At 56.5% G+C, this 22,289-nt stretch overlaps 8 protein-coding genes across 8 annotated transcripts; 5 read left to right on the forward strand and 3 right to left on the reverse strand.

Annotated features, from left to right (window-relative positions):
* Positions 1-375: 375 nt before the first annotated feature.
* Positions 376-1,167, forward strand: J7T54_003265 (mss4like protein; the record flags this gene model as incomplete). The annotated part of the gene is made up of 2 exons (XM_051506829.1): positions 376-496; positions 545-1,167. The coding sequence occupies 2 exons, from the start codon at positions 376-378 to the stop codon at positions 1,165-1,167; spliced, it is 744 nt and encodes a 247-aa protein (XP_051361954.1).
* A 1,629-nt stretch (positions 1,168-2,796) lies between these two features.
* On the forward strand, positions 2,797-4,282 carry J7T54_003266 (Beta-glucosidase 1B-like protein; the record flags this gene model as incomplete). Its single annotated transcript, XM_051506830.1, has 2 exons — positions 2,797-2,843; positions 2,899-4,282. 2 exons carry the CDS (start codon positions 2,797-2,799, stop codon positions 4,280-4,282), a joined length of 1,431 nt encoding a protein of 476 aa, XP_051361955.1.
* A 182-nt stretch (positions 4,283-4,464) lies between these two features.
* J7T54_003267 (Kyphoscoliosis peptidase-like protein) lies at positions 4,465-6,525 on the reverse strand (the record flags this gene model as incomplete). Its single annotated transcript, XM_051506831.1, has 1 exon — positions 4,465-6,525. The coding sequence occupies one exon, from the start codon at positions 6,523-6,525 to the stop codon at positions 4,465-4,467; it is 2,061 nt and encodes a 686-aa protein (XP_051361956.1).
* A 775-nt stretch (positions 6,526-7,300) lies between these two features.
* On the reverse strand, positions 7,301-8,710 carry J7T54_003268 (glucan endo-beta-glucosidase-like protein; the record flags this gene model as incomplete). The annotated part of the gene is made up of 1 exon (XM_051506832.1): positions 7,301-8,710. The coding sequence occupies one exon, from the start codon at positions 8,708-8,710 to the stop codon at positions 7,301-7,303; it is 1,410 nt and encodes a 469-aa protein (XP_051361957.1).
* Positions 8,711-10,570: 1,860 nt separating this feature from the next.
* On the forward strand, positions 10,571-13,475 carry J7T54_003269 (uncharacterized protein; the record flags this gene model as incomplete). Its single annotated transcript, XM_051506833.1, has 3 exons — positions 10,571-10,645; positions 10,702-12,945; positions 12,999-13,475. 3 exons carry the CDS (start codon positions 10,571-10,573, stop codon positions 13,473-13,475), a joined length of 2,796 nt encoding a protein of 931 aa, XP_051361958.1.
* A 1,717-nt stretch (positions 13,476-15,192) lies between these two features.
* On the forward strand, positions 15,193-16,380 carry J7T54_003270 (uncharacterized protein; the record flags this gene model as incomplete). The annotated part of the gene is made up of 1 exon (XM_051506834.1): positions 15,193-16,380. The coding sequence occupies one exon, from the start codon at positions 15,193-15,195 to the stop codon at positions 16,378-16,380; it is 1,188 nt and encodes a 395-aa protein (XP_051361959.1).
* A 572-nt stretch (positions 16,381-16,952) lies between these two features.
* On the reverse strand, positions 16,953-18,438 carry J7T54_003271 (Isocitrate dehydrogenase [NAD] subunit-like protein; the record flags this gene model as incomplete). Its single annotated transcript, XM_051506836.1, has 5 exons — positions 16,953-17,744; positions 17,809-17,931; positions 17,991-18,077; positions 18,230-18,295; positions 18,352-18,438. The coding sequence occupies 5 exons, from the start codon at positions 18,436-18,438 to the stop codon at positions 16,953-16,955; spliced, it is 1,155 nt and encodes a 384-aa protein (XP_051361960.1).
* Positions 18,439-19,015: 577 nt separating this feature from the next.
* J7T54_003272 (Exocyst complex component-like protein) lies at positions 19,016-22,201 on the forward strand (the record flags this gene model as incomplete). The annotated part of the gene is made up of 2 exons (XM_051506837.1): positions 19,016-21,433; positions 21,491-22,201. The coding sequence occupies 2 exons, from the start codon at positions 19,016-19,018 to the stop codon at positions 22,199-22,201; spliced, it is 3,129 nt and encodes a 1,042-aa protein (XP_051361961.1).
* Positions 22,202-22,289: the final 88 nt, after the last annotated feature.

Raw genomic sequence — 22,289 nt, forward strand, 5'->3', positions numbered from 1 at the left:
TCCCTAGGAGCCCGGACCACACTAGCACTTACTTAGGTAGTGCCTACAGTAGTCACATTCAGTTCTTTCGCAACGGACTACGTACATGCAAAATTGCACTCAGCTCATGAGTTGCATTTACACAGTCAACATAATTGATGCCTTCGAATGGTCAGACAGATTATTCGGGGGAAAGTAGGCTTAAAAAAAAAGGCCCCACCCACATGCTCCACATTCTGTGAAGCATGAGCGAGCCGGATGTGTGTCGTCACCCTCGAAAGCTCTTCCCTTTCGTGATGGCTTCCATTGAATTCCAACCTCGTGTGAATTTTCAGTTTTGCATGATTTCACCCACCCATCTCGAACACAATAGTAAACCAGGTGTAGCAGCACAGAATGACGGAACTTCGTCCCCTTCGCGGTGGTTGCCAGTGCGGCCGCAACTGTTACATCATTACTATTCCTCAGGATGGCTTCGACAGGTGCCAGGTCCACTTCAACACCGAACCAGAGCATCGTACGTGTCCTGTTCTCGCCTGTGATTAGAGGTGCTGATCAGCCGCAGAGATACCTCTCGCGACGCCCTTGGCCGCATACATCCGTGTGCCGCTCGAGTGGTACCACTCGACTACAAACTCATTCTTCCCCGATGAAACTCACGCACTTATCCGTCGTGTATATACACACCCGACCCAGAGTCACGCGAAACGCCAATTCTGCGGGTATTGCGGCACGCCTTTAAGCTATTGGTCCGAGAAGCCGTCAACAGAGGCAGACTTTATCAACTTGACCATTGGGAGCTTGCTGAGGGAGGACTTGGGTGACCTGGAGGACATGGGTCTCCTCCCAGGGACACCTGAGGAGACAGAGACCCAAGAGGGCAAGAAGACCGAAGACAAGACCAGCGACGTCGAGCGACTGGACACAAGGAACGTCCTCCGCGAGTCCTATGGCGTGCCGTGGTTTGACAGCCTCGTCGAGGGTACTAGGCTTGGCAACATGCGTACCAACCGAGGGATTGAACGTTCTCACGATGGCCGGGTCAAAATAGAATGGGAAGTTCGCGAATACCACGACGACGGTGACGAGGACACGGACATGTCCAGCACCGGGGCTGTTGCAGGAGGTGTGCCTTCTAAGAGGAAACACTCGGACGCAGGAGCCGCCGGCACGGGGCCAGCGGCGTGAGACTGACTGGCCTGCGATGACGTTTCAGTGTCGGAGGACTGGCCCGGCGGCGTGTGAACGAGGGACATAGGGGAAAAACAGAGTTGTCTCTGCGGAAGCGCGGAGCGGGCGTTTATTATGAGGCGATGCTTAATTAAGAGGTCAGGCAGATTCCGATATGCATACGACGACGGGTTACGATGTAGGGGGACGGCCAGCCATAGAAAGAAAGGATTGGCATGAAACGCATGTAGGACAGGCGTCGGAGAAATTGATGAGTTGAATGCATTTCTTGAGGTAAGGTGACGCCGGGGCGCAGTGATTAGCATATTTTCTTGCGGCTCGGGAAAATGACAATAGCCGTGCCTTTCCCCGTGCGCGCCCTCGCCGGCCAATGTGACCAGAGATGGGTCAGCTATTGGCCAGTTTGCACCATAAACCATGACGACAGGGACATTGGTACCAGGCTATACGTGCGCACGTATGCGTATGCGTAGTTATCGCTCATCGAGTTGCAGCAGGTTGTTCTTCGGGAAGAAACATTGACTCGCATGCATGCTCGATCGGCAGCACGGCTCGATAAAAAGCCGCGCGTGTTATCGTGCTGCGTGATATAGAAATGTCGAGGCGCCAGGACCGGAGAACTGGCAGACATGCACATGCAGATTGGCCCTTGAGGTTTCATTGTTGGACCTTGGCGGCATTGGCAGACGGACGTACGTTGGTTGCGGGTGCTTCAAAATGGGGATGAGAATGGGGGATACCGTCGGGGAAGCTTGCTTCGGAGAGGCGGGCCGACGTCTCGATTCGGTCGACGGAGCCAGCAGGGATCTGGCGAGAGCTCGCGCGAATGACAGTGTCGCAGTTTCGTCAGTAGGTATGGGCGCCCCGCCGTGGAGTCGACGATTTGTTGCTGTTCTGAAACTAAGCAGCTTCAAGATACAGACAGTAGAGTGGTTGCCGTGACTTTGCTGCTGCTGCTGCTGACGGGGGGTGGACGTTGAGAGCACTGGTTTCACTCAGGGTCTCACGTGATCTGGCTACTGGTACGGTGAGGTAGGTGCTGGACGGTGAGGACGCAACATGAAGACTTGCCAGTCTTCGTCAACATCGAACACAGACGACTTCTATGCATGAGCCACCCCAAACGTTCCCACTATCTTGTCGGCCATGTGCCTCACGAGCTACATGTACCTAGCTAGCCCTGTAATCGGGCCAGACCAGCCATTTCAGGCAAGGCACCTTGCGCGGCGCGTCTGCGACTGGACCCTTCCCCTCCCTCCCACGACCCCCCACTCCACCATCCCCAAGTTTACCCAAGTGACCCAACCTCGTACGCAGTCTCCAACAGGCCAAGGCAAGCAAGCGCGCGCTCGAGGAGCAGCTTCAGCCCCATGGCCAACGTGCTCGTACAGACACGCTCGGTTGCTACGGTCCGGCGCAAACCCTGCACAGCACCGCTGTCCTCAACATGACCGGATCAACGGCCTTGACACCTGCCGATCCCTACGTGCCATCATGGTATAAATAAAGTCGAAGCCCTGGGCAAGCCAGGCCGCACCTCCCTGCCTCCCTCCTCCTATCCAGCCTTTTCCCGGTTCTTTGACCGTCACATCCCCTCACCCCTCTCATCCTCACCTTCACGCGACCATGGCTGCTCTTCCCAGTGATTTCGTCTGGGGCTTTGCCACCGCCTCGTAGGTCCAGCGCATCCAACCCCTCTCCGAACACGCTTGCTAATGCAGACGGTAGCTACCAGATCGAGGGCGCCGTGGACAAGGACGGACGTGGCCCCAGCGTCTGGGACACCTTCACCAAGAAGCCTGGCAAGGTCGCCGACGGCTCTTCGGGCGAGACCGCTTGCGACTCGTACAACCGCACCGCCGAGGACATTGCCCTCTTGAAGGACCTCGGATCGCAGGCGTACCGCTTCTCCCTCTCGTGGACGCGCATCATCCCCAAGGGTGGGCGCAACGACCCCATCAACCAGGCTGGCATCGACCACTACTCGAAATTCTGCGACGACCTTATCGCCGCCGGCATCACACCCTTCATCACGCTTTCTCACTGGGACGTCCCCGACGAGCTGGACAAGCGTTACGGCGGTCTGCTGAACCGCGAGGAGTTCCCCCTGGACTTTGAGAACTATGCGCGCGTGTGCTTCAAGAGCTTCCCCCAGTGCAAGAACTGGATCACCTTCAACGAGCCTTGGTGCTCCTCCATCCTCGGCTACAGCGTCGGACAGTTCGCCCCCGGCCGCACATCCAACCGCGACCGCAACCCCGAGGGCGACTCCTCCACCGAGCCCTGGATCGTAGGCCACAACCTGCTCGTTGCCCACGGTCGTGCCGTCAAGGCGTACCGCGACGACTTCAAGGCCACCAACGGCGGCGAGATTGCCATTGTCCTCAACGGCGACGCCACCTACCCCTGGGACCCCACCGACCCCCGCGACGTCGAGGCGGCCGACCGCAAGATCGAGTTTGCTATCTGCTGGTTCGGCGACCCCATCTACCATGGCGACTACCCGGCCTCCATGCGCAAGCAGCTGGGCGACCGCCTCCCCACATTCACCGACGAGGAGCGCGCGCTCGTCCACGGCTCCAACGACTTTTACGGCATGAACCACTACACCGCCGACTACGTCAAGCACAAGGACGGCGAGCCCGCCCCCGAGGACTTTCTCGGCAACCTCGAGACCACCCCCTACAACAAGAACGGCGACGTCATCGGCGTCGAGACCCAGTCGCCCTGGCTCCGCCCCTGCGCCCCGGGCTTCCGCGACCTCCTCGTCTGGCTCAGCAAGCGCTACAACTACCCCAAGATCTACGTCACCGAGTCCGGCACCTCCATCAAGGGCGAGAACAACCTGCCCCTCGAGGAGCTGCTCCAGGACGAGGTCCGCTTCCAGTACTACGACGAGTACGTCAAGGCCATGGCCGTCGCCAGCCAGCTCAACGGCGTCAACGTGCGCGGCTACTTTGCCTGGTCGTTGCTCGACAACTTTGAGTGGGCCGAGGGCTACGAGACGCGCTTCGGCGTGTGCTACGTCGACTACAACAATGGGCAGAAGAGGTACCCCAAGAAGAGCGCCAAGCACCTCAAGCCCCTGTTTGACAGCTTGATCAAGAAGTAGGGAGCGCGCGTAGCATGCTAGGCCGTACATAGCAATCGAGAACGCAATGGCTACAAAGTCGAATGAAAGACGGAACTTTGCAACCCGAAACTCGCTCTGCTCATGACTAGTCACTCTTGCATATTGATGTACTGCCTTTGGCAACCTTCTAGATCCTGGGTATCCAATGCGTGTCTCTCCGTCTATACCAGCTCCCACTTGAGAACATAGCTCCAGGCCATGCCCACCCTCCCCTTCTTCTCAAAGTACTCCTTTGCGCTGACGCCCCTGGCGTCCTTGCCCCCAATCGTCGTCACCTGCGCCACCTGCAGCGTCTGGCCCGGGGCACCGAGGTCTCGCGCCTTGACATCCACCCAATGCCAGTACCCGTCCGTCTGCACGGGCACCATGTCGTCCTTCCGGCCATCCACGCCATGGATGCTCAGCAGCCACAGCGGCGGCTTGCCCTTGCCGTGCGTTTCGGACCGCCAGTGGCGGCAGAGCTTGCTCCACTTGAAGCGGATGACCGCGTCACTCTGGACGGGGATCTGTCGACAGCGCGGCTGTATGCTGGACTCGAGGATGCCCTCGTCGTGGCCGGTCGTATACAGCACAGGTGGTTCGCCGTCGGCAGACCGACCGATGTAGTACTCTTCCCACGACTGCACTCTTCCATCATCGCGAAACTGGTAGCGCGAGTCCCGCGGGAAATGTGATTCGCTAAAGACATCATTTCTTGCGATAAAGTGCTTCGGCGAAAAGACCTGCTTGTACTCGTTTGTTGACCCATCGAGGTGGCCGGCACCCCAGCATGCATCGATCAGTTTCCACCGGCCGCCGTCGATACGCACGGCGTTCCAAGCGTGTCCGTCTGGTTTCGCTGGTGGAGGTCGCTCGCCGGGTTTCAGGGCGGAGTGGCCGTAGCCTTTGCCGTGACCACCTACGACGATGCATTCCAGCCCGGCCCGGTTGGCAATGGCCTTGTACGTTTCGGCGTACCCGGCACAAACGGCCTTGCCCGTGAGTATGGTGCTGTCTGCCGTCTGCTCCTTGACGCACTTGTTGAAGAAGGCGTACGTGTCATAGTAGATGTTGTAGTGGAACCAAGTAAATATCGCGCGAGCCTTGTCAGTGTATGACGGAAAGGGGTCGCACAGATTGCGAGCAAGATAGCCAACGAGGTCTTGTCGCGGGAGCGACTCTCGAGGAAACTTGGAAGCAAGGTTGTCTGGCCCACTCCAATCTCGACAGACCCAGCAGTCTTCGTCCACGTTGCCACCCAACAACATTCTCTCATTCGCGGCGTCGATTTGAGATGCTGTCGGCCTGGAAGCTGTTGGGATCGGAGGCGGCTCGTCGTTTGCAGTTTCTGGCGCAGGGGGCGGCTCATCCGTCTTCTGATGCTGAGCCGGCGCTCGCGAAGACTTGCCACTGCCGAACCCCATGACGATGTTTTTCCTAGGGGGAGGCGCAGGCTGGGCTGGTTCTGCAGGCGCATGGTTTTCTTTTCCATTCATCAATGATGCCTCTGTAGCGGAACGAGACGGGAGTCTAGGTGGAAGGCCAGGCTTCGGCCCTGGTTGCGCAGCGTCCGGTGTCTTCAATGACGAGGCTGACTTCTTCCCCGTAAGACCTGTACGTGCCATAGCTGCGCTCAGCGATGATGATGATGATTTCCTTGGCGCAAGGCCTGGCCTGACAGGCTGGGGGGCAAGCTCGGATTCTCTCCTAGAAGGGGGAAGAGGGGGCAGGCTCGCCTGGTCATAGATAGGTGCCATGCGTCGGCCATCTGAGCCACGACTGGCGACAGAGATGGCGGACCGTTGTGACGCCTCAGAAGAGCTCGATCCCCGCCTCCCAGGCAGGAGGCCAGCTTGATTCTGAGGGGCTGTCCGCGTGGGGAGGGTAGGAGGTGGTGTTTGGTTCGAGTTACCTCTACTGGGCAGTGGCGGCGGAGCAAGCTTGGGCTCACTGATGGGTGATGCGCCCTGTGACGTCTGCGTATCGCGTCTTGGTAGGGGTGGCGGTGCAGGTCTGGGGGTGGGGGGCTTGCTAGGTCTGTTTGGTATGGCTGGTGATGCTCTGTGCTCCTGGACGCCATTCGTTGTGGGTGAATCACGAGGCGGTTGGTCTCTCGCTGGGCGAGGGACAGGAGGTGGCGCTGGTTTGCGCGTGCCATCTGCGTCATTAAAGTTCTTTTGCTTGTTCAACGCGGCGATTCGTTCCTTGAGCGTGTTGAACTGTGGCTCTTCCGTGTCCGCCATGATGGACTTGAGTGTGAGAGAGCGTGATGGCGATGAGTAACACCCAAGGCCAAGTAGGTCGTCGTGGCCTCCGTTTGACAGATGTCCTTCCCAACAATGAAGGCGAGACTGCTGTCCAGGCGGAACTAACAATCAGACAAGCTAGTGAATGAATGAGTGCAAATAAGGCTATTAATTTCACGGGGCAGGCCTCATGAAGGAAGATGGAGAGTGGCTGACTGGGTGTGGTCGTTTCGTACCTGTGGAGGGCACAGTGTGAAAATAAGTGTGCACAGTGTCAGGCTGACGTACGTGGGCTTGGGTGGGCAAAGCAGGGCCGTAGATAGACACGCATATCATTGAGATTGCCACTCATCCTCCCCTGACACCATGATGCGCAGTGAGTGAGCTTGGTCGACGGCGTCTGGTTTAGGGCCTTCTTTGTCGACACGTCAGGTTCACATGCGGTCAGAATCACGAGCATTGCCTATTCAGTGGCGACCCGGTTGTTGCATGACTGTACTACACAAATATGACTTCGAGGCGATGCTTGGCAGTGTGAAGTCATCAGCGCAAGGACATCAAGCATGAGGTTCGTCAAAGAAAGTAAGCCCTTAGGCCATGTCATATGGTGTAGTGGAACATTCATGCCTCAAGACAGGATTATTATATAAGTCTATAATTTCATCCAAGATCTATCCTGAGCCTAGCAATCCATACGGAACCAAAGTCAGACCTTACCGGCATGCTAACGATGTACAGCAATCCAAGGAAAAACAGGCATTGCTAATGCAACCTAGAAGAGGGCGAGAGCGCCGAGAGCGGCAAGAACACCGGCAGCGCTGATCTTGAGGAGCCCAACGCCGCTGTCAGCACCGGGAGTGGCCACAGCGTCCGGACTGTCCGAAGCGTTGGTGGTCTCAGCATCGCTGCTGTCATCCGAGCCAGAGCCGTTGCCAGAGCCGTTGTCAGAGTCGTTGCCAGAGCCGTTGTCAGAGTCGTTGCCAGAGCCGTTATCAGTGTCGTTGTCAGAGTCGTTGCCAGAGTCGTTGCCAGAGTCGTTGCCAGAGCCGTTGCCAGAGCCGTTGTCAGAGCTCTCCTCGGAGTCGTTGTCCGAGCCACCGTTGGTGGCAGTGGCCGGGCTGCTGGTCGCCACGCTGGTCACCATGCTAGTGTGGTCCGCAGAAGTGTGGGTCTTGGTGGCCTCGGAGGAGGTGCTGGTCTTGCTCTCCTTGTCCTCATCGTCAGAGACCTTGGGGCAGCTCAGGTCGAAGCGGGGCTCGGTAGACAGCTTGTCGGTGATGCCAAACTTCATCGAGTTGTCGGGGTTGGAGTCACGGAGGGTGTACCAAAAAGTGGGGGTCTTGTTGAACAGCTTCTTGCAGCCGACTTCCTTCCAGTACTTCTCGGCATTCTCGACGCTAGCCACGGCCTCGTCCCAGGTCTCGCCAACATAAGGCCAGCCGGTCTCAGTGACCCAGACGGGCTTGTCGCCGGCAGCGTCAAGAGTGGCCTGGTAAGCGCTGTCAAAGAGCTTGCCGGCGTTCTCGATGCTGTTACCCTTGTCGTTCTCGTAGTAGGGGTACTCGTGGACGGAGATGAAGTCGACGGCGTCGATGACGGCCTTGTTGGTGGAGTTGTTCCAGACGTCCCAGGTGTCGGCGTGTCCGACAGGCACGTCGGCAATAGGACCCGACTTGAAGGCCTTCCTCCAGTCGTCGATGAAGCTGACAATGGTCTTGGGCGAGGCGCCTACACCATCGGGGTCGTTCTTGAGACCGGTCACCGAGGTGCGGTAGAGATCCTCGGAGCCAATGTTGACGCCGATGATGAGGTCGGTGAGCTCGGAGCCATACTTCTCAATGGCCTTGTTCAAGGCGTTGATCTCCTTGTCGATGTTGTCAGTGCCTGAGGCCCAGACGCCAAGGAGGAGGTGAGTCTTGGTCTCGACAGCGGCATCAAAAGCCTCAATGGGATCCTCCTGAGAGTAGGCCTGGATGTTGGTGTAGAGGCGAGCCGAGTTGAACTTGCCGGGGGCACCGTTGAGCTTCGCAGCAGTCTTGAATTCGGCAGCAAAGTCGGCCTTGAACTTGGCAGAGCGGTCGGCGAGAGTGGCACCGCTGTTGAAGCCAAGGTAATTGCTTCCATCGGCAGCAGCAGCCCCAACGGCGGCAATGCCAGCAGCAATGGTGGAAGTGAAACGCATGATGGATTAATGCTCGAGTATCGCGAGTCGAGTCGTCGGATTGTGGTAGGGAGTGAATGTGTAAAGAAGTACAGGTTTTCAGTCAAAGATAAAAAAGAATGTCGGAATGCAAAAGAGTGCAGCAATCCGTTGGAATGTGGTTTGAGGGAAACGACAAGTGACACAAGAAGCAGGAAAACAAAGACGTCTTATGATGGCGTTGGGTTGAGGAAAAATGAAGGACTGGAGTCGGTGGAATGAGCGCTGGCTCAGGGGCCCGGCGCCAGCTGCTTAGCGCATCGTGGCTTAGTGGACCTGTGTCAGGCACCAGAGCGCGTTGGAGTCACGTGTAATCCACATAGTCGTTCCAGAACTGGGAAACTGTGGGCACAGCAATCCAACCGGCACACCCGGCTCCAGATCCTCCAGTCGCTTTCTGGTCGCGTTCCCTGCTAAAGCAAGGGGTTCTGATATGGTGATCTTTAATTATTAATTGTTCCCTTGTTTCGAGACGGGAGCAAAATGATCGTGGCTCACACTTTGTGTTTCTCGCCTACCTAAGCGAACGCCGTCATAAATAACATGACATTAGCTTTCCGCTCCGATCAAGCCACGAAAAGCTGAAATTGCGCAGGAAGGAGTCCAGTCTGCAGCCACTTCGATGTTCGCCAGAATACGAGCATTGATGTGCTGGGGCACGCACGGACGCGTAGACCGGTGGTCCTGCAGTGGGGAAATACGACATTGTTATTGCCCGAAATACGGACAATCTTCCTTGACGTCCTGCAAAAGCCGTAATTGTGCTTTTATTTATAGCCATCCGAGATCAATGATATCATCCGCTGATTACTACGCCCGAAGGCTGAGACAGATTCGATTCTCGGCTCTTTTTTTTGGCGCAAGGACGACGTTGGTAAGACCAACCAACGGTGCACATGTTAATCACGTGGAATTGAGCTCGATCCTGTCATCATCACTGCCAACCATTCCTAAAGTGAAACCATGAATGCTTTGCACAAGTAATTTCTCCACAGATCCCTGCCCTCAACGGACGTCCAAGGGAACCTACATATACTAGATCAAGGACAGATGCCAATCATGTCATTGAGATTGTGCATATTTATCATTCATAAGCATGCTGCAAAGCGTACAACGACTCTTTGTCCACATGTACAACTGACAAAGCCCGTTTTCTGGTGCTCCCGGACCATTGCACACTCAATGACCAACAGCCTCGAAGATTCGAACCTGCCAACGCACACTGATATATATGTAGTTAACGCATGGAGCTCTCAATCAAGTGAGCTATTCTTGACGTTGCTTAACAGCTCTCATTTCCTCTGCCAGCTTTCACCTCCATTGGCTGAATCGTGAAAAGAAGCCACCAGGTCTGGGGTAGCCTGACGGGTGCCGGCATATGGCCCCACCTATTGGCGCTAGCACAGCTTAGCAACCATTCACAGGCTCACAGCTAATCCAGGGTGGCATCTGCGACCGTTAGCCGCCAACCATCGTCCAACTTCAATCCGCCTTGCATTTACGCCTCCAAGCTGCCAAACCTTGTTCATCACTTCATATCAGTTCCAAACATCAAACGTTCCTATTCTTTCATAGATGGCACAGCTCACTTCCTGCTGCCTGACTCTTCTTTTTGGTCGCGCCGCGAGCTTGATCACGGCCCGCCGCATCGCATAAGCTCTACCAGACCCCCGCCTGTACACACGCCATCATCCACTACGGGCCTATACGGCTCCATCGTCCATTGGGGACGCCAAGGAAGCGCATCGCGAACACGCACTGCCGACAGTCGATACTTGGTCGCTCGCTCGTCTTCCGTGCCACGGTGCCACGGCGACAAGTGTCGTCGAATATCAGAAGGCCATGGAGCCTACAGAACGATCAAGCATAACGTTTCTGGATCTTCCATTGGAAATACAAAAGGAGATTCTCTTCCAGGTATGAAGAACCCCTGCTCCGGCATCGCTCGCGCCAGTAGCTAAGCAGAGCTCCAGTGCGCGCAATCCGACCTCATCTGCGTCGCTCTAGCTTCAAGACATTTTCGCGATCTCGCCGCTTCGATTCTCTACCGCGAATTCAACATTATATTTCCCGACGATGAAGAGGTCCTGCTGGATAAGCCCATCGACGGGCTCGCCGGTGGCCTCGATACGTTGACAACGAGCGATTACAACTACGCACAGCACCTCAGAGAGATCTCAATGGATACTCTGAGTCTTGGGATGAAGGGGGAAATGTCGTACCAGCCATATCTATACAGAGCAAGCTGCGGAAAGTTCTTCAACACGCTGCTCTATCTGACTTTGAAAAAGGCCAAAAAGTTAGAAACATTCAAATGGAATATCCGGGTCGAGCTGACCCGACAAGTGTACCGGGAGTTGCATCGCATGGGCAGCCTGAAAAACCTCCACCTCCGTATGCAAGCTGGCGAGTCGTACTACATGCCCCCTCCTCCTCTGCCGGCTGCTCCTATACCAACCGCCGCCGAGGTATGGACGCCCGATCACTGGTCCGGCCCGCCGCCCGCGATGCCATCCACGGTGTCGTTGCCCCTGACAGTGAACCTTCCGCCACTGCCCGGGCCGCCTCCTGCTCTGGTACCGCCATCCAAGAAGCTACCGAAAAGTCGGGCTGCTCGAAAGGACAGCTTTTTCAAAGAACCACCGACCGTGTCTGGCTTCGCCAAGTTACAGTCGCTTGCAGTCCTGGACATTGATGACCTTGATATATCTACAGAGCTCGCTGCCTGTGTCAAGAATTCGTCAAGGACGCTGAAGAGGCTCTCGCTGTCCTTCTCGTCCAGTCTCGCGACGGAGGCTCGCAGGCCACCACACGACTCTGACCCTGATGACTCAGATATCGATGAGGAGTTCACCGTCAACGGTCATGGGCATCATCACCACCACCACAACCACGAGTCGACCAGTGCCGCCAAGGTTTTCCGCGCCCAAGAGGAGCGCAAAGTGCAGGAATCGTTCCTGGCACGCATTTTCGAGGTCGAGGCTTCCCCATCAGTAGCCAATCTTGCAACAGCCGCGTCGGATGACAAAGGGTCTCCAAGTGGTACTGCCGATGGACCATCGAAAAGCCAAGAGACGCCGGCAACAGACACCAACTCCCTGGAACTGGTCCGACAGTTTCTCCACGCCGTTTCAAGCAATTTTACGACACTTTCAAGCGGAACGCAAGAACGCGCGTCCGCGCACCGAACACTTCTGAACGTGCTTGAAAAAGCTGCACTCGAATACATGGGAGCTACAGGGCTTGAATCGCTTGGTATCACATCGGAAAATGTGAGTCAAGCCCTGGCTGTGGAAAACGAGGCAATCGGCAATGGGCCAGGGGGAGTCGGGGACGATGTCGACTTGGAGCAGAGCGACGCGGCCAAGGATCTCACCGGCATTTCAAACTGTGCGGAACCTCTGGAGCTACAAAGTCCGAAACGAGATGATCCTTTTGCTCATGGATCGTCATCGCTACCAAAATCAGGAAACAGCGAGGAGAGATTGCGGTCGAAGCACGTGTTCTATGTGCGCCAGATGGAGACACTAAGCAACCGGTTGAGTGAGCTACGGATAGAAGGCAATGACCAGGATGCCAGTGAGATCGACAGTCTCGTGGGACAGCTTGCGCAGGCTGAACACGACACGCGGCAGATTGAGCACCAGCTGCAGAGCAAAGTCCCCGATGGTCAACAGGAACCATTGGACGCCGGTCATGATGTGCGCGACTATTTGAAACAAACAAGGGGTCACTCCCTTGAGTCTCTGAGTATCTACCTCATCCCCATTAAAGCATCCGTTCTGTCGCGTGCTGTTGACCTGCGGTGTCTCAAGCAGCTCACCCTGCTCAACGTTGGGAATCAAGCAGCCATTTGGGCTGCGCTCACAAAGGAGAACCAGCATTCACCGTTACCCCTCAGAAGTGTCTTCACAGACCATGTGAGCGAAGCACTCCTGACATGCCTCTCGCAATTGCCAGCGCTACACGACTTGTTTATGGTCGAACAGAGCACCAAGAACAAACCGGAAAGCCTGGCGCCGCGCACAACCGTGACCATTGAGCAGATCAAGAAAATGGTTCTGCAGAAGCACATGCGCACGCTTCGGCGCCTGATGATCAAAGATGACAGCCACGGATCCAGGAAATGGGATATTACCGACAAATTAATGAAGCTCATTTGCTTTGGGGGAGAGCGGCTGGAGGAGCTGGCGATTTGCCTCAACATATCTGCGGTGGTGAGTGATGATGGCAAGATCTCGCGACAGGACCGACTGACACATTTTCATAGCATACGATGATCCAGAACATCAGCCAACTCAAGCAGCTACGCGCTTTCCACATACTGCGATTCAAGAACAACGACACCTGCGTATGGGTGATGCGGGAGATTGTCAAATTCGTGATTGACAGCTTGGCGCATGTTCCGGAATCGAAGCTCGAGTACGTTGGCATGGAGGATGATCGTGTCGACCGCATTCTGCGGTTCTCGCAGACAGACATGAATCTTTTCAGAGAGGAGAGAAGGAGGGCAAGAAACAAGAAGGGCAAGGCAAGGGCGCCCATTGCGTTCGTGCCCAGTCCACCATACAATGCGGGCTATTCTTCCACGAATTCGGTGCTGTTGTCTTCAACGAGCGACACGGAGAGTGGCAGCGACGAGGATTTTGACTGCGATCCCAAGTTCAAAGCAGTAGGGCCGCTACGTTTCAGCGACGTCTGGGGCGTCAAGATCTTTGAGAAGGAAATACTGGAAGCCCGACTTTAGGGATAATTTGGAGTCCAAGTATTTGCATAGAAAGCGTTGCATTTATTGGCAGAAGTGTAGGTCTAGGTCTAGCTGATACTTTGGGCTGACTGGAGCGGTCAGCACGTAGTAATGTCGAACAAGGACGGTAAAGGCATGGAAATGCTGCCAGCGCATGGGGATCAGGTTCCGCGCAATTTAAGTTAATCTTGCAGCTGCATGACGCGCGATGAAGCAGTACACCGGCGTAGTGATTGCGAAGCTGACGATGAAACCTATTAATGGACTCTTCTCCTCCACCGCGGCCTATTGTCCCGCTGCCAACGCATGAGTTGGTGGCTGCGTAGTCCCTGACAGGAGATCCGCACGGGAAGGATGCGGGAAGGAATGTACGTGTAGTGTGCAGAGAGCGCCACTGAAGGCTGGCGATAGAGTCGGATAGATTCTTCTTTCTGAAGTACCTTGTGGCTAGTGAGGCCCTAGTGAAGCCTACTGAACATGTTGCTGTCCGCACCGACTTTTGGAACATGATGTCTTGCCTGCGTATGGCTGCGTCGCTAGTCTTATGGATCGACAATCCCACTTCATCAAGGCCAACTACAGTAAGAGTCAACCCGTGGATCCCCGATCGAAGGCTGATATGACAACAGCAGCAACATATCCCACGCATACATCTTGCAAAGGCAAATCGATGATCGTCGCCTGCTCGAGCTGCCCCGATGTTAGGCCAATGACGGCCGCCAGGTCTCCTTGATAGCACTAGCCAAACTTGGCGCATCGCATTAATGACTCTAGTCGTTGGGCGAAATCGCCTTGGTGACGCCTCACCCTAGTTACAGAGCATCAAGGCTGCCCACAATGGTATAGTTTTGACGCGTACTTATCAGCACCGCCAAACCATATAGAGAGGTAGTAACCTTGCCCTCGATCCGATAAGAAGAGGAGATAGGAAAGCAATGGCGCATGTGTGACGGCCATGGGAGCTGTGAGGTAGCGTGGAGTCTGGATTGGCTGGGACCCCGCCCCCGCACCCTGGTCCGGTCCAGTCCTCCTGGACCCTGAATCTTGGCCCTTGGCTTGGCCCTTTGCCCTTGGGAAGTTGGGCCTGCTTCTGAATACTGGCGGCACAATCGGCCTTTTCGGAGGCACTAATGACAGCACACAGCTTGCGGATACAGTCATGCGAGTCACCTTGACGATGGCTAGTGATCATCTACCATTCGCGCTGTTGAGGGGGTCCTCCCACCCAGAGGCTTGGCTGCGATGTGGCCTAGACGTATTTGGGGCTGGTCCCAGCAAGATCCTGACTTTTGTTCTTGTGATCTCGCCTCATCATTTCTGATATACATTATTCTCAGCTCAGGCTTGCGACAATATTGGACCTCAGTCTCCGCAACGGGGTATTGTTCTTGTGTCGTTGGCGCAACCCAAAAGATCGACGCTACCTTTGCACGCTTGAGCTGCTCTCCGTGGTTTCTGGCAAGACGCAATCCGAAGAAGCATTCCTCAACTGAACCCCTGATCTAGATCAGCCTTGACTGAGAAGCTCAGCCCAAACAGCAGCTTTTCCTTCTCATCAAATCGAAGGATGCTCATCAGGTTCGCACGATAGCTAGCTGCTATCCTTAGGCGCCTTGGCTTACACGCATCCAGGCTACTTGACAGTCCACGCCACTGGCAACATATCCATATCGAACATTTGCCATCATCGAGCCAGAACGATTGAGGATTCACGAACATGAGACATCTTTTTGGTGTTTTCAGCGCCACTTTTGGGTGCCAGTATGAGGATGCTGCGCGATTCCAGTTGCAGCCGGATGAATCCTTCCTAGGCGCGCAGCGGCTGCAGCAACCTCCACAAGGCCCAACACAGGATCTCACCAAAGTCTTTTATGCAAAGCACAAACCGTCACCGACACCGTCGAAAAGCCCGGATATTCTACATCTCCCTGCGGACTTCTTCTTCCTTCTGTCCGACCATCTCGACACACCATCGGCACACGCACTCTCCCTGACATGCCGCGCTTTCTACAACCTCGGCCTTCCCAAGACGCGACAGAAACTCGGGGACCAAGACAAGCGAGCGCTTCTCACCTTGCTGGAGAGGGACAGCATCGGCGATGACTACTACTACTGTCAAAGATGCAACAAGCTGCACACCTACCGCGACACATATGGCCCTCAATCAATCGAGGAACGCATTGACAAGTCGCAAGCCTTCATCTGTGGCATGCGCGATCGCTTCACGCCCATGGGGAATGCATACGACCTCGGCTATCATCACGTACGACTCGTCATGAACCGGCACTTTCACGGCCACGGCGGCATTCCCATCCAGGCCATCTGTCTCCAGCACGAGGCGCGACGCGAGACCGTCAGCATTCGCTGCTCAACAGCCGCCAACATCATCGACGACGAGCTGTATCTGCGACGCTCCTATGATTTCGTCCTCAGCAACGCGGACGTCCCCTCGTTCCGTCGATGCACCGGGCACCGTGATTTTCGCCTGTGCGAGCACACGCCCTTCTTTCGCAACTCGTCCGTCTACCACCAGGCTCTGCCCGAGCTGCAGAGAAGGCCGCGCGCGCCGACGAACAAGGACGAGTTTGTGCCGTGCACCAGCTCCCCGGGGTCTTGTGGGCTCTGCCTCCTCGACTACGACGTCTCCATTGTGCGCATCGACAACGGCGCGGCCTGGAAGGTCATGATCGAGGCGTACCACTTGCTGGGCGCCTGTCGGTCCCCCGATGACTGGAAGTGGGCGCGCTTCACGGAGAAGACGCGCCCGCACCTGTTCCTGCCCAATCGACCGAACCGACGGGGCAGCGGCTACGGTCCGGGCGTGGTCAAGAAGGCTTGGTTGCAGGCGGGTGTGGCGGGCGTCGTGGACGGCACAGATGTGCATCTCAAGCGCCAATCCATTTGAGAATTGCAAGGACCAGCGCAAATATCTTTTCTCTCGTACATATTGACGACGCATGTCCCATTTTCCCACTCTTCTGTATTACCAGGCAGGGGGCCAGCACTCAGGGGATCAGCATATTGGTGTAGGCGTAGTGCCGTCGGGGAACAAGTGTTTTCAAACATGTACGATATAATATCCGGCTGCTTTTCGGAGCACATCAAATTGTTGGATGATTTGAGACATTGAATTCATCTACCGTGTTCCTCCTCCTCTCTCCATCTCATGTCAACTTCATAGCGCCGTTACAGCTGGTACACTTTTCCAACACGCGGAAAGACTGCAGGTCCATCAATACGGCCGCGTCTTCCACTCTCGCCATGAACTGAAACTATGCACATGGGGACCGCCAAGAAGCTAATAGTCAAAAAGATATGCTATGGTGCGCGAGCGCGCGTCGCACTTTGTAGGTTGGCGGGCCGCGGAGCCAGGTATAGGTGGTGATGTCGTGGAATTGGGTTTGTTGTGTGGTTTATCGGGGGTTGGTTGGTTGGTTGGTTGGTTGGTTGTTTGGTCGTGAGGCGTTGTGTGCCTATTTACAGCCTGGAGATGATGGCGTTGGCGTACTCGTGGGTCTTGGCCTTGCCGCCGAGGTCGCCGGTGAGAGCCTTGCCCTCGGCGAGGGTGTCGAAGATGGCCTTCTCGATGCGGTTGGCGTGCTCGTTCAGGGACATGTGACGCAGCATCATGATGGAGGACAGGAGGAGGGCGGTGGGGTTGGCCAGGGCCTTGCCCTCAATGTCGGGGGCGGAGCCGTGGACAGCCTCGAAGATGGAGCACTCGTCACCAATGTTGCCCGAGGGGGTGAGGCCCAGGCCGCCGATCAAACCGGCGCACATGTCGGACAGAATGTCACCGTACAGGTTGGGCATGACCAGGACCTTGTCGTTGTAGGGGTTGGGGTCGGTGACCATCTTGAGGCAGGTGTTGTCGAGGAGCTCGGCGTCGAACTCGATGGAGGGGAAGTCCTTGGCGACGCGCTCGGCGGTCTTGAGGAAGAGACCGTCGGACATCTTCATGATGGTGGCCTTGTGGACGACGCGGACCTTCTTGCGGCCAATGGCCTCGGCGTGCTGGAAGGCGAAACGGAGGACGCGCTCGGACGCCTCGGCGGTGATGAGCTTAATCGACTGGACGACGCCATCGACGACAACGTGCTCGATGCCCGAGTACTCGCCCTCGGTGTTCTCACGGATGAGGACAGTGTCGACGCCGTCGTAGGGGGTCTTGTAGCCGGCAACCGAGCGGCAGGGGCGCAGGTTGGCGAAGAGGTTGAATGTGCGACGGAGGGTGAGGTTGAGAGAGACGTGGCCCTTGCCGACGGGGGTCTGTCATGGCGTTAGTTGGTCACGACGCGGCGCGGTAGCCTCGCTAAGCCATGGATGGACGTACAGCCAAAGGTCCCTTGAGGGCGACCTTGTTCCTCTTGATGCTCTCAATGGCAGCATCGGGAATGGCCGTCTTGCCATCCTTCAGGATAGGGGTGACATCGATGGGCTCCCATGAAACGGGGGCCTAGGAACGCTGTGTTAGCTGGCACGCGACCTGGTGCGTTTTGGATGGGCTCGACGAACCTTGGCGGCAGCGAAGATGTCCTTGACGGAGACGGCGATCTCGGGACCAATGCCGTCACCCTCGATCAAGCTGACGAGGTAGTTGCCCTATAGCGACACAATGTCAATCTCTTGTTCCATCTTGTACGATCCGGTTGCCCGTCCACGACCCAGAGGCTGTCTGAGTGATTTTCCCCAGACAGGCAAGCCAGCCTCGCGAGTGACGACACAACGATTGACCTCGGGAAAGATGCACGTACGTTCGAGTCCTTATTGCCATTGTACTTGGCGACCTTTTCGTTGGCAGAAGAGTACGAGCGCTGGACCTGCATGCGAGGTTAGCGACGGTAGCTCGTCGGAGACGCACATGTGCATCACGTACTGAGAGAGACCAGGTGGCGGCAGCGCGAGGCGCCGTGCGCAGGCATTGCCTGGGCAGAGGGCTGGCAAAGGCTCGTAGGCTCAACATCTTGACAGCTCAGGTCGGTCGATGGCGAGTACGTGTGGGAAAGGGGGAGGGAGGAAGGGGACTTGGAGAGAAAAAAAAAAGCAACCAAAGTGGAAAGCGAAGATGGCGCGCGGAGAAAAAGTGAGGTCTCGGTCGGCTGGGAGCGGGCGACAAGGACTGGAGCCGGCGATGGGATGCGTGTTTGGTCTGCCCGACACGGATTTGGAGCCTGTTGGAGCAGCAGCTGTGGCACCGGCTTTCACCTCGCTCGGAGCCGTCGTATTCCGCTCTAATGGCCGAGCGCCAAGGCTGTGGCTGGTATGTGGCTGGTGCAGTCAGTTTTGGCCACAAGATTCGGGGGCTGAACCTCTTGAAGTGGCTGAGCTCAAGGGTAGCTCCCAACGACTGGAGATATACAGTCGCGACAGCTCGAAGCAGCGCATCGCTGCGACGAATGACCAGTACTTGCAACGAGGGAAGCCTTTTTTCCAAGACTCAGATGTCTTAGATCTTAGCTACCTCACCTCCCATCGTCCGACGACTTCCACCTACTCGACCAGCCGAGAGCATGACATCGACGTAATCAAGCGACCGCGCCATGGCCGAACAAGAGCGAACAGTTCTGGAATTCTACCAGCTCCCCACAGCCTTTCCCTCAGAATGGCCCGCCGAAAAGGACGCCGAGGACTCGTCTGGCGATGAGGATACACAAGACCCCAGACTCCAACATCGCAAGTCCCGCTACCAAGCGCTGGAACGGGCCGCCAGCAACCGCAGGAGCAGCTATTTGCCAGGCTCAGAGGGCGGCAACGGTGGCGTTAGCAACCTCGTACAGAAGGACGAGCCAGATCCGCTTGGCTCCGCAAGCAGCGTGGTGCAGACGTTGAAGGCCATGGGCCATCGCCAGGTGCAGGACGACGCGCGCTACCGTAACCGATTCCTCCTGTCATCGACGAGCTTCTCGCCGGCTCTCTTTCTCTCTCACGTGCACGCCAATGCGGACACGCGGAAATTACTGCAAGGCCTAGACTTCCTCTCCCAGTCGATCGATCAAAAGTCCGCATCCCTCAAAGTACTGGTTGAGTCCAACTTTGAGCGCTTCGTCAAGGCCAAGGCCACCATCGACAATGTCTACAAGGAGATGAAGTACCGGGGCGCTGAATCCCAGCACCTGAACGCTCGACCGCACTCAAGACACGCAAGTCGTAGCAGCTGGCGGCAGAGCATGAATGGGCTGAACAACCCCTTGGCGGCACCCATGAGCGACCGCCGGCAGAAGAACGCCCTCACCAAAGAGAGTGAGTATGGTGTCAGAGGTATCAAGGCTCCATTGCTCGACGTGTCGGCCAAGGCTGAGGACGTTTGGGGTCCTGCGCTGGGTGGTCGTGAGAAGGAAGAAAACCTAAAGACCGTTTCGGCCCAGCTCGACCGCTATAAAGAGTACATTGAGCTCAGCCCTGCGATTGCAGACAGCATCAAGAGGAAGGACTACGAGACATTGGTAGAGGAATACAACAGAGCGCGGAAATTTGCCGATTCGGCACGCAGGTTAGCGGAAAGTCTCCACGGAGACGCCCCAAAGGACGCGCACCTGTACCAGATCCTGCTGGCGGGACGAATGTGGCACGATGTGAACTCTCAGATTCATACATTTAAGAGGGATGTGTGGAAGCGGCTGACTTCACTCCATACACTGTCGAAAGCGGAGGCCGCGCCTGGGCGGGGCCAGGACCATCATCTGGAATTGATCGGCTTGCTGTTGGAGCTGGGCGTAAGCGACAACCCTGTCTGGGTGTGGCTGTTGAGCCGCTACGACTATCTCAAGGGCAGGATCCAGACAACGGTAGAGAGATCGACAGTCGAGATTGAGGTACTGCGACGAAGGCTGGCGAGCGCAGACAAACCAACGCCTCACGCGATTGCTGCGCACCTGCGATCGCTGGGCCGGCAAGCTACTGAAGAGAAGCCCGCGTCCAGCGACTCGGCAGACGTGATTGAGTTGTGGGATAAAATGCTGGGATTCTTGTCGAGCCTATTGTCCACATCCGGCATCATCGCCGAGGTGGTCGAGTTCTGGAACACTGTCCAGGGGTTCATTGACGGCAAGGCCCAGAGGAACCTGCCAGCAGGCTATAATGGTGAGTCGCGAATACATCATCAGTTGTCGGACAAGGTCATCGAGGACCTGAAAAAGGGCGTCGTTGAGCTCGTGGAGACGATTCGCGATCATACCTATGAGTTCTTCACCGGACCCCCGCCCGAGGATATCTCGCTGCTCTACTCGCCGCTGCCCCCGACGACGCCTGCTTCGCCTTCGCCTACCACGCCTGGCGCGAGCGCACTCACTCCAACTGGGTTGAGGGACCCTCGCTTCAACTTTGACGCCAGCAATCCGCCTCCGCCGTCGCCAAAAAGAGGCGAGAGCTGGGAAAAGCTGGCCTTCTGGCCACCATGGTCCAATTCGTTGAGCGGCGTCTACTATCTTTCCAAAGCACTGGCCCTGGTCGGGTCAGGGGCCTCGGACCTTGCAGGACTCCAGCCGGTGGCTGTGGGCGATAGTCAAATCGTGGAACGGCTCAAGTCGCTCGTCGCAGCATCCCGCGAACGGTGTGTAACCGCGCTGTGCGCGGCGTGGAATCGCGATGCCGAGAACATCAAGTATGTCGAAGATTGGCAGCGCTCGACCGAATTAGGCGACGTGACACGCATGCCCTCGAGCTTCTCCGCGTTCGAAGGGACGCTCCTCTTGGGCATGCAAAAGATCCTGTACATTTCCGAGGCCATGTCCAAATCAGGAGCCATGGACATTGTGCCTCCACCTCCCACCAAGTTGCTGCAAATGGTGCGCAGCCAGTACGTGTCGACCCTGTACAAGGCGCTGAGCGGTATGGTTGAGAACGCGGAGCGGTCCGTCAAGAAAGCGGATGATGTGTGGGCGGCAGAGAGCGAGTGGTCGACGGCCTCGCCCATTGCTGAAACGCTCCTTAGCAGGAGCACGCTCGACGCTGGAGATCGCGTAAGTCGAATCGTTCATTGTAGTTGATAGTGCATGACCGAGGCTAACTTTGCACAGAATATTCGCATGCTCTTGACCCTGAGCAACTTACAAGCTCTCCGGTCCCAAGTCGTGCCTAGCCTCAACTCACAATTCGAAAATGCTTTTTCTGTCAAACTGACAGACGAGTCCAAGACCATTCGCGACGTCCTCGGCCAGATTGACGCCCGTCTCTTCCAATCCTACACGAAAAAATCCATCGAACAGCTGCGTGCCATCATCTCAGCCGGTCTCAGCCGGGACGACTGGGTGCCTGCGGCAGGGACACGGCCGACGGCAGCGAAGCCATACGTCTACGAGACCCTCTTGACGCTGGTGCTCGTTCACTCCCAGGTCTCCACGACAGCTTCCTCCCTCACCCCGCAAGTCTTGTCCTTCCTTCTCGAGCAGACATCGTCCCAGCTACTGGAAGCGTTCCGCCGCCGACCGAAATACCCCCTCGAGGCTCTCATGCAAGCCACCCTCGACGTGGAGTTTGTCGCCCAGACACTGAGTCACTACACGACGGATCGCGCGTCGGAGCTGCAGGGTCAGATCTATCAGGAGCTTGACAGTCGCACGGACAATGACGCCCGGGCGCGACTGCAGAGTGAACTCCCGGAAATGAGGAGTGTCTTGAAGAAGTTGAGGGAGGCGAGCAAAAGTGAGTTTGCGTGCTTCAAGAAGCCGAAACGGCCGGGCCAGAATCCAAGCCGCACGGATAGTGGCTTGAGCGGGACGTCAATGTAGAAGTATGTGAGTTTGGCTTAGGCAGCGAGCGGCTGGACGATTGATAGGGTCCTCACGATAGAAAGCATGATGAGATATGAGCAGGAGG

This window comes from Emericellopsis cladophorae, assembly GCF_022114955.1.
Source record: "Emericellopsis cladophorae strain MUM 19.33 chromosome Unknown NODE_25_length_288687_cov_117_495977, whole genome shotgun sequence".
Taxonomy (NCBI): Eukaryota; Fungi; Ascomycota; class Sordariomycetes; order Hypocreales; family Bionectriaceae; genus Emericellopsis; species Emericellopsis cladophorae.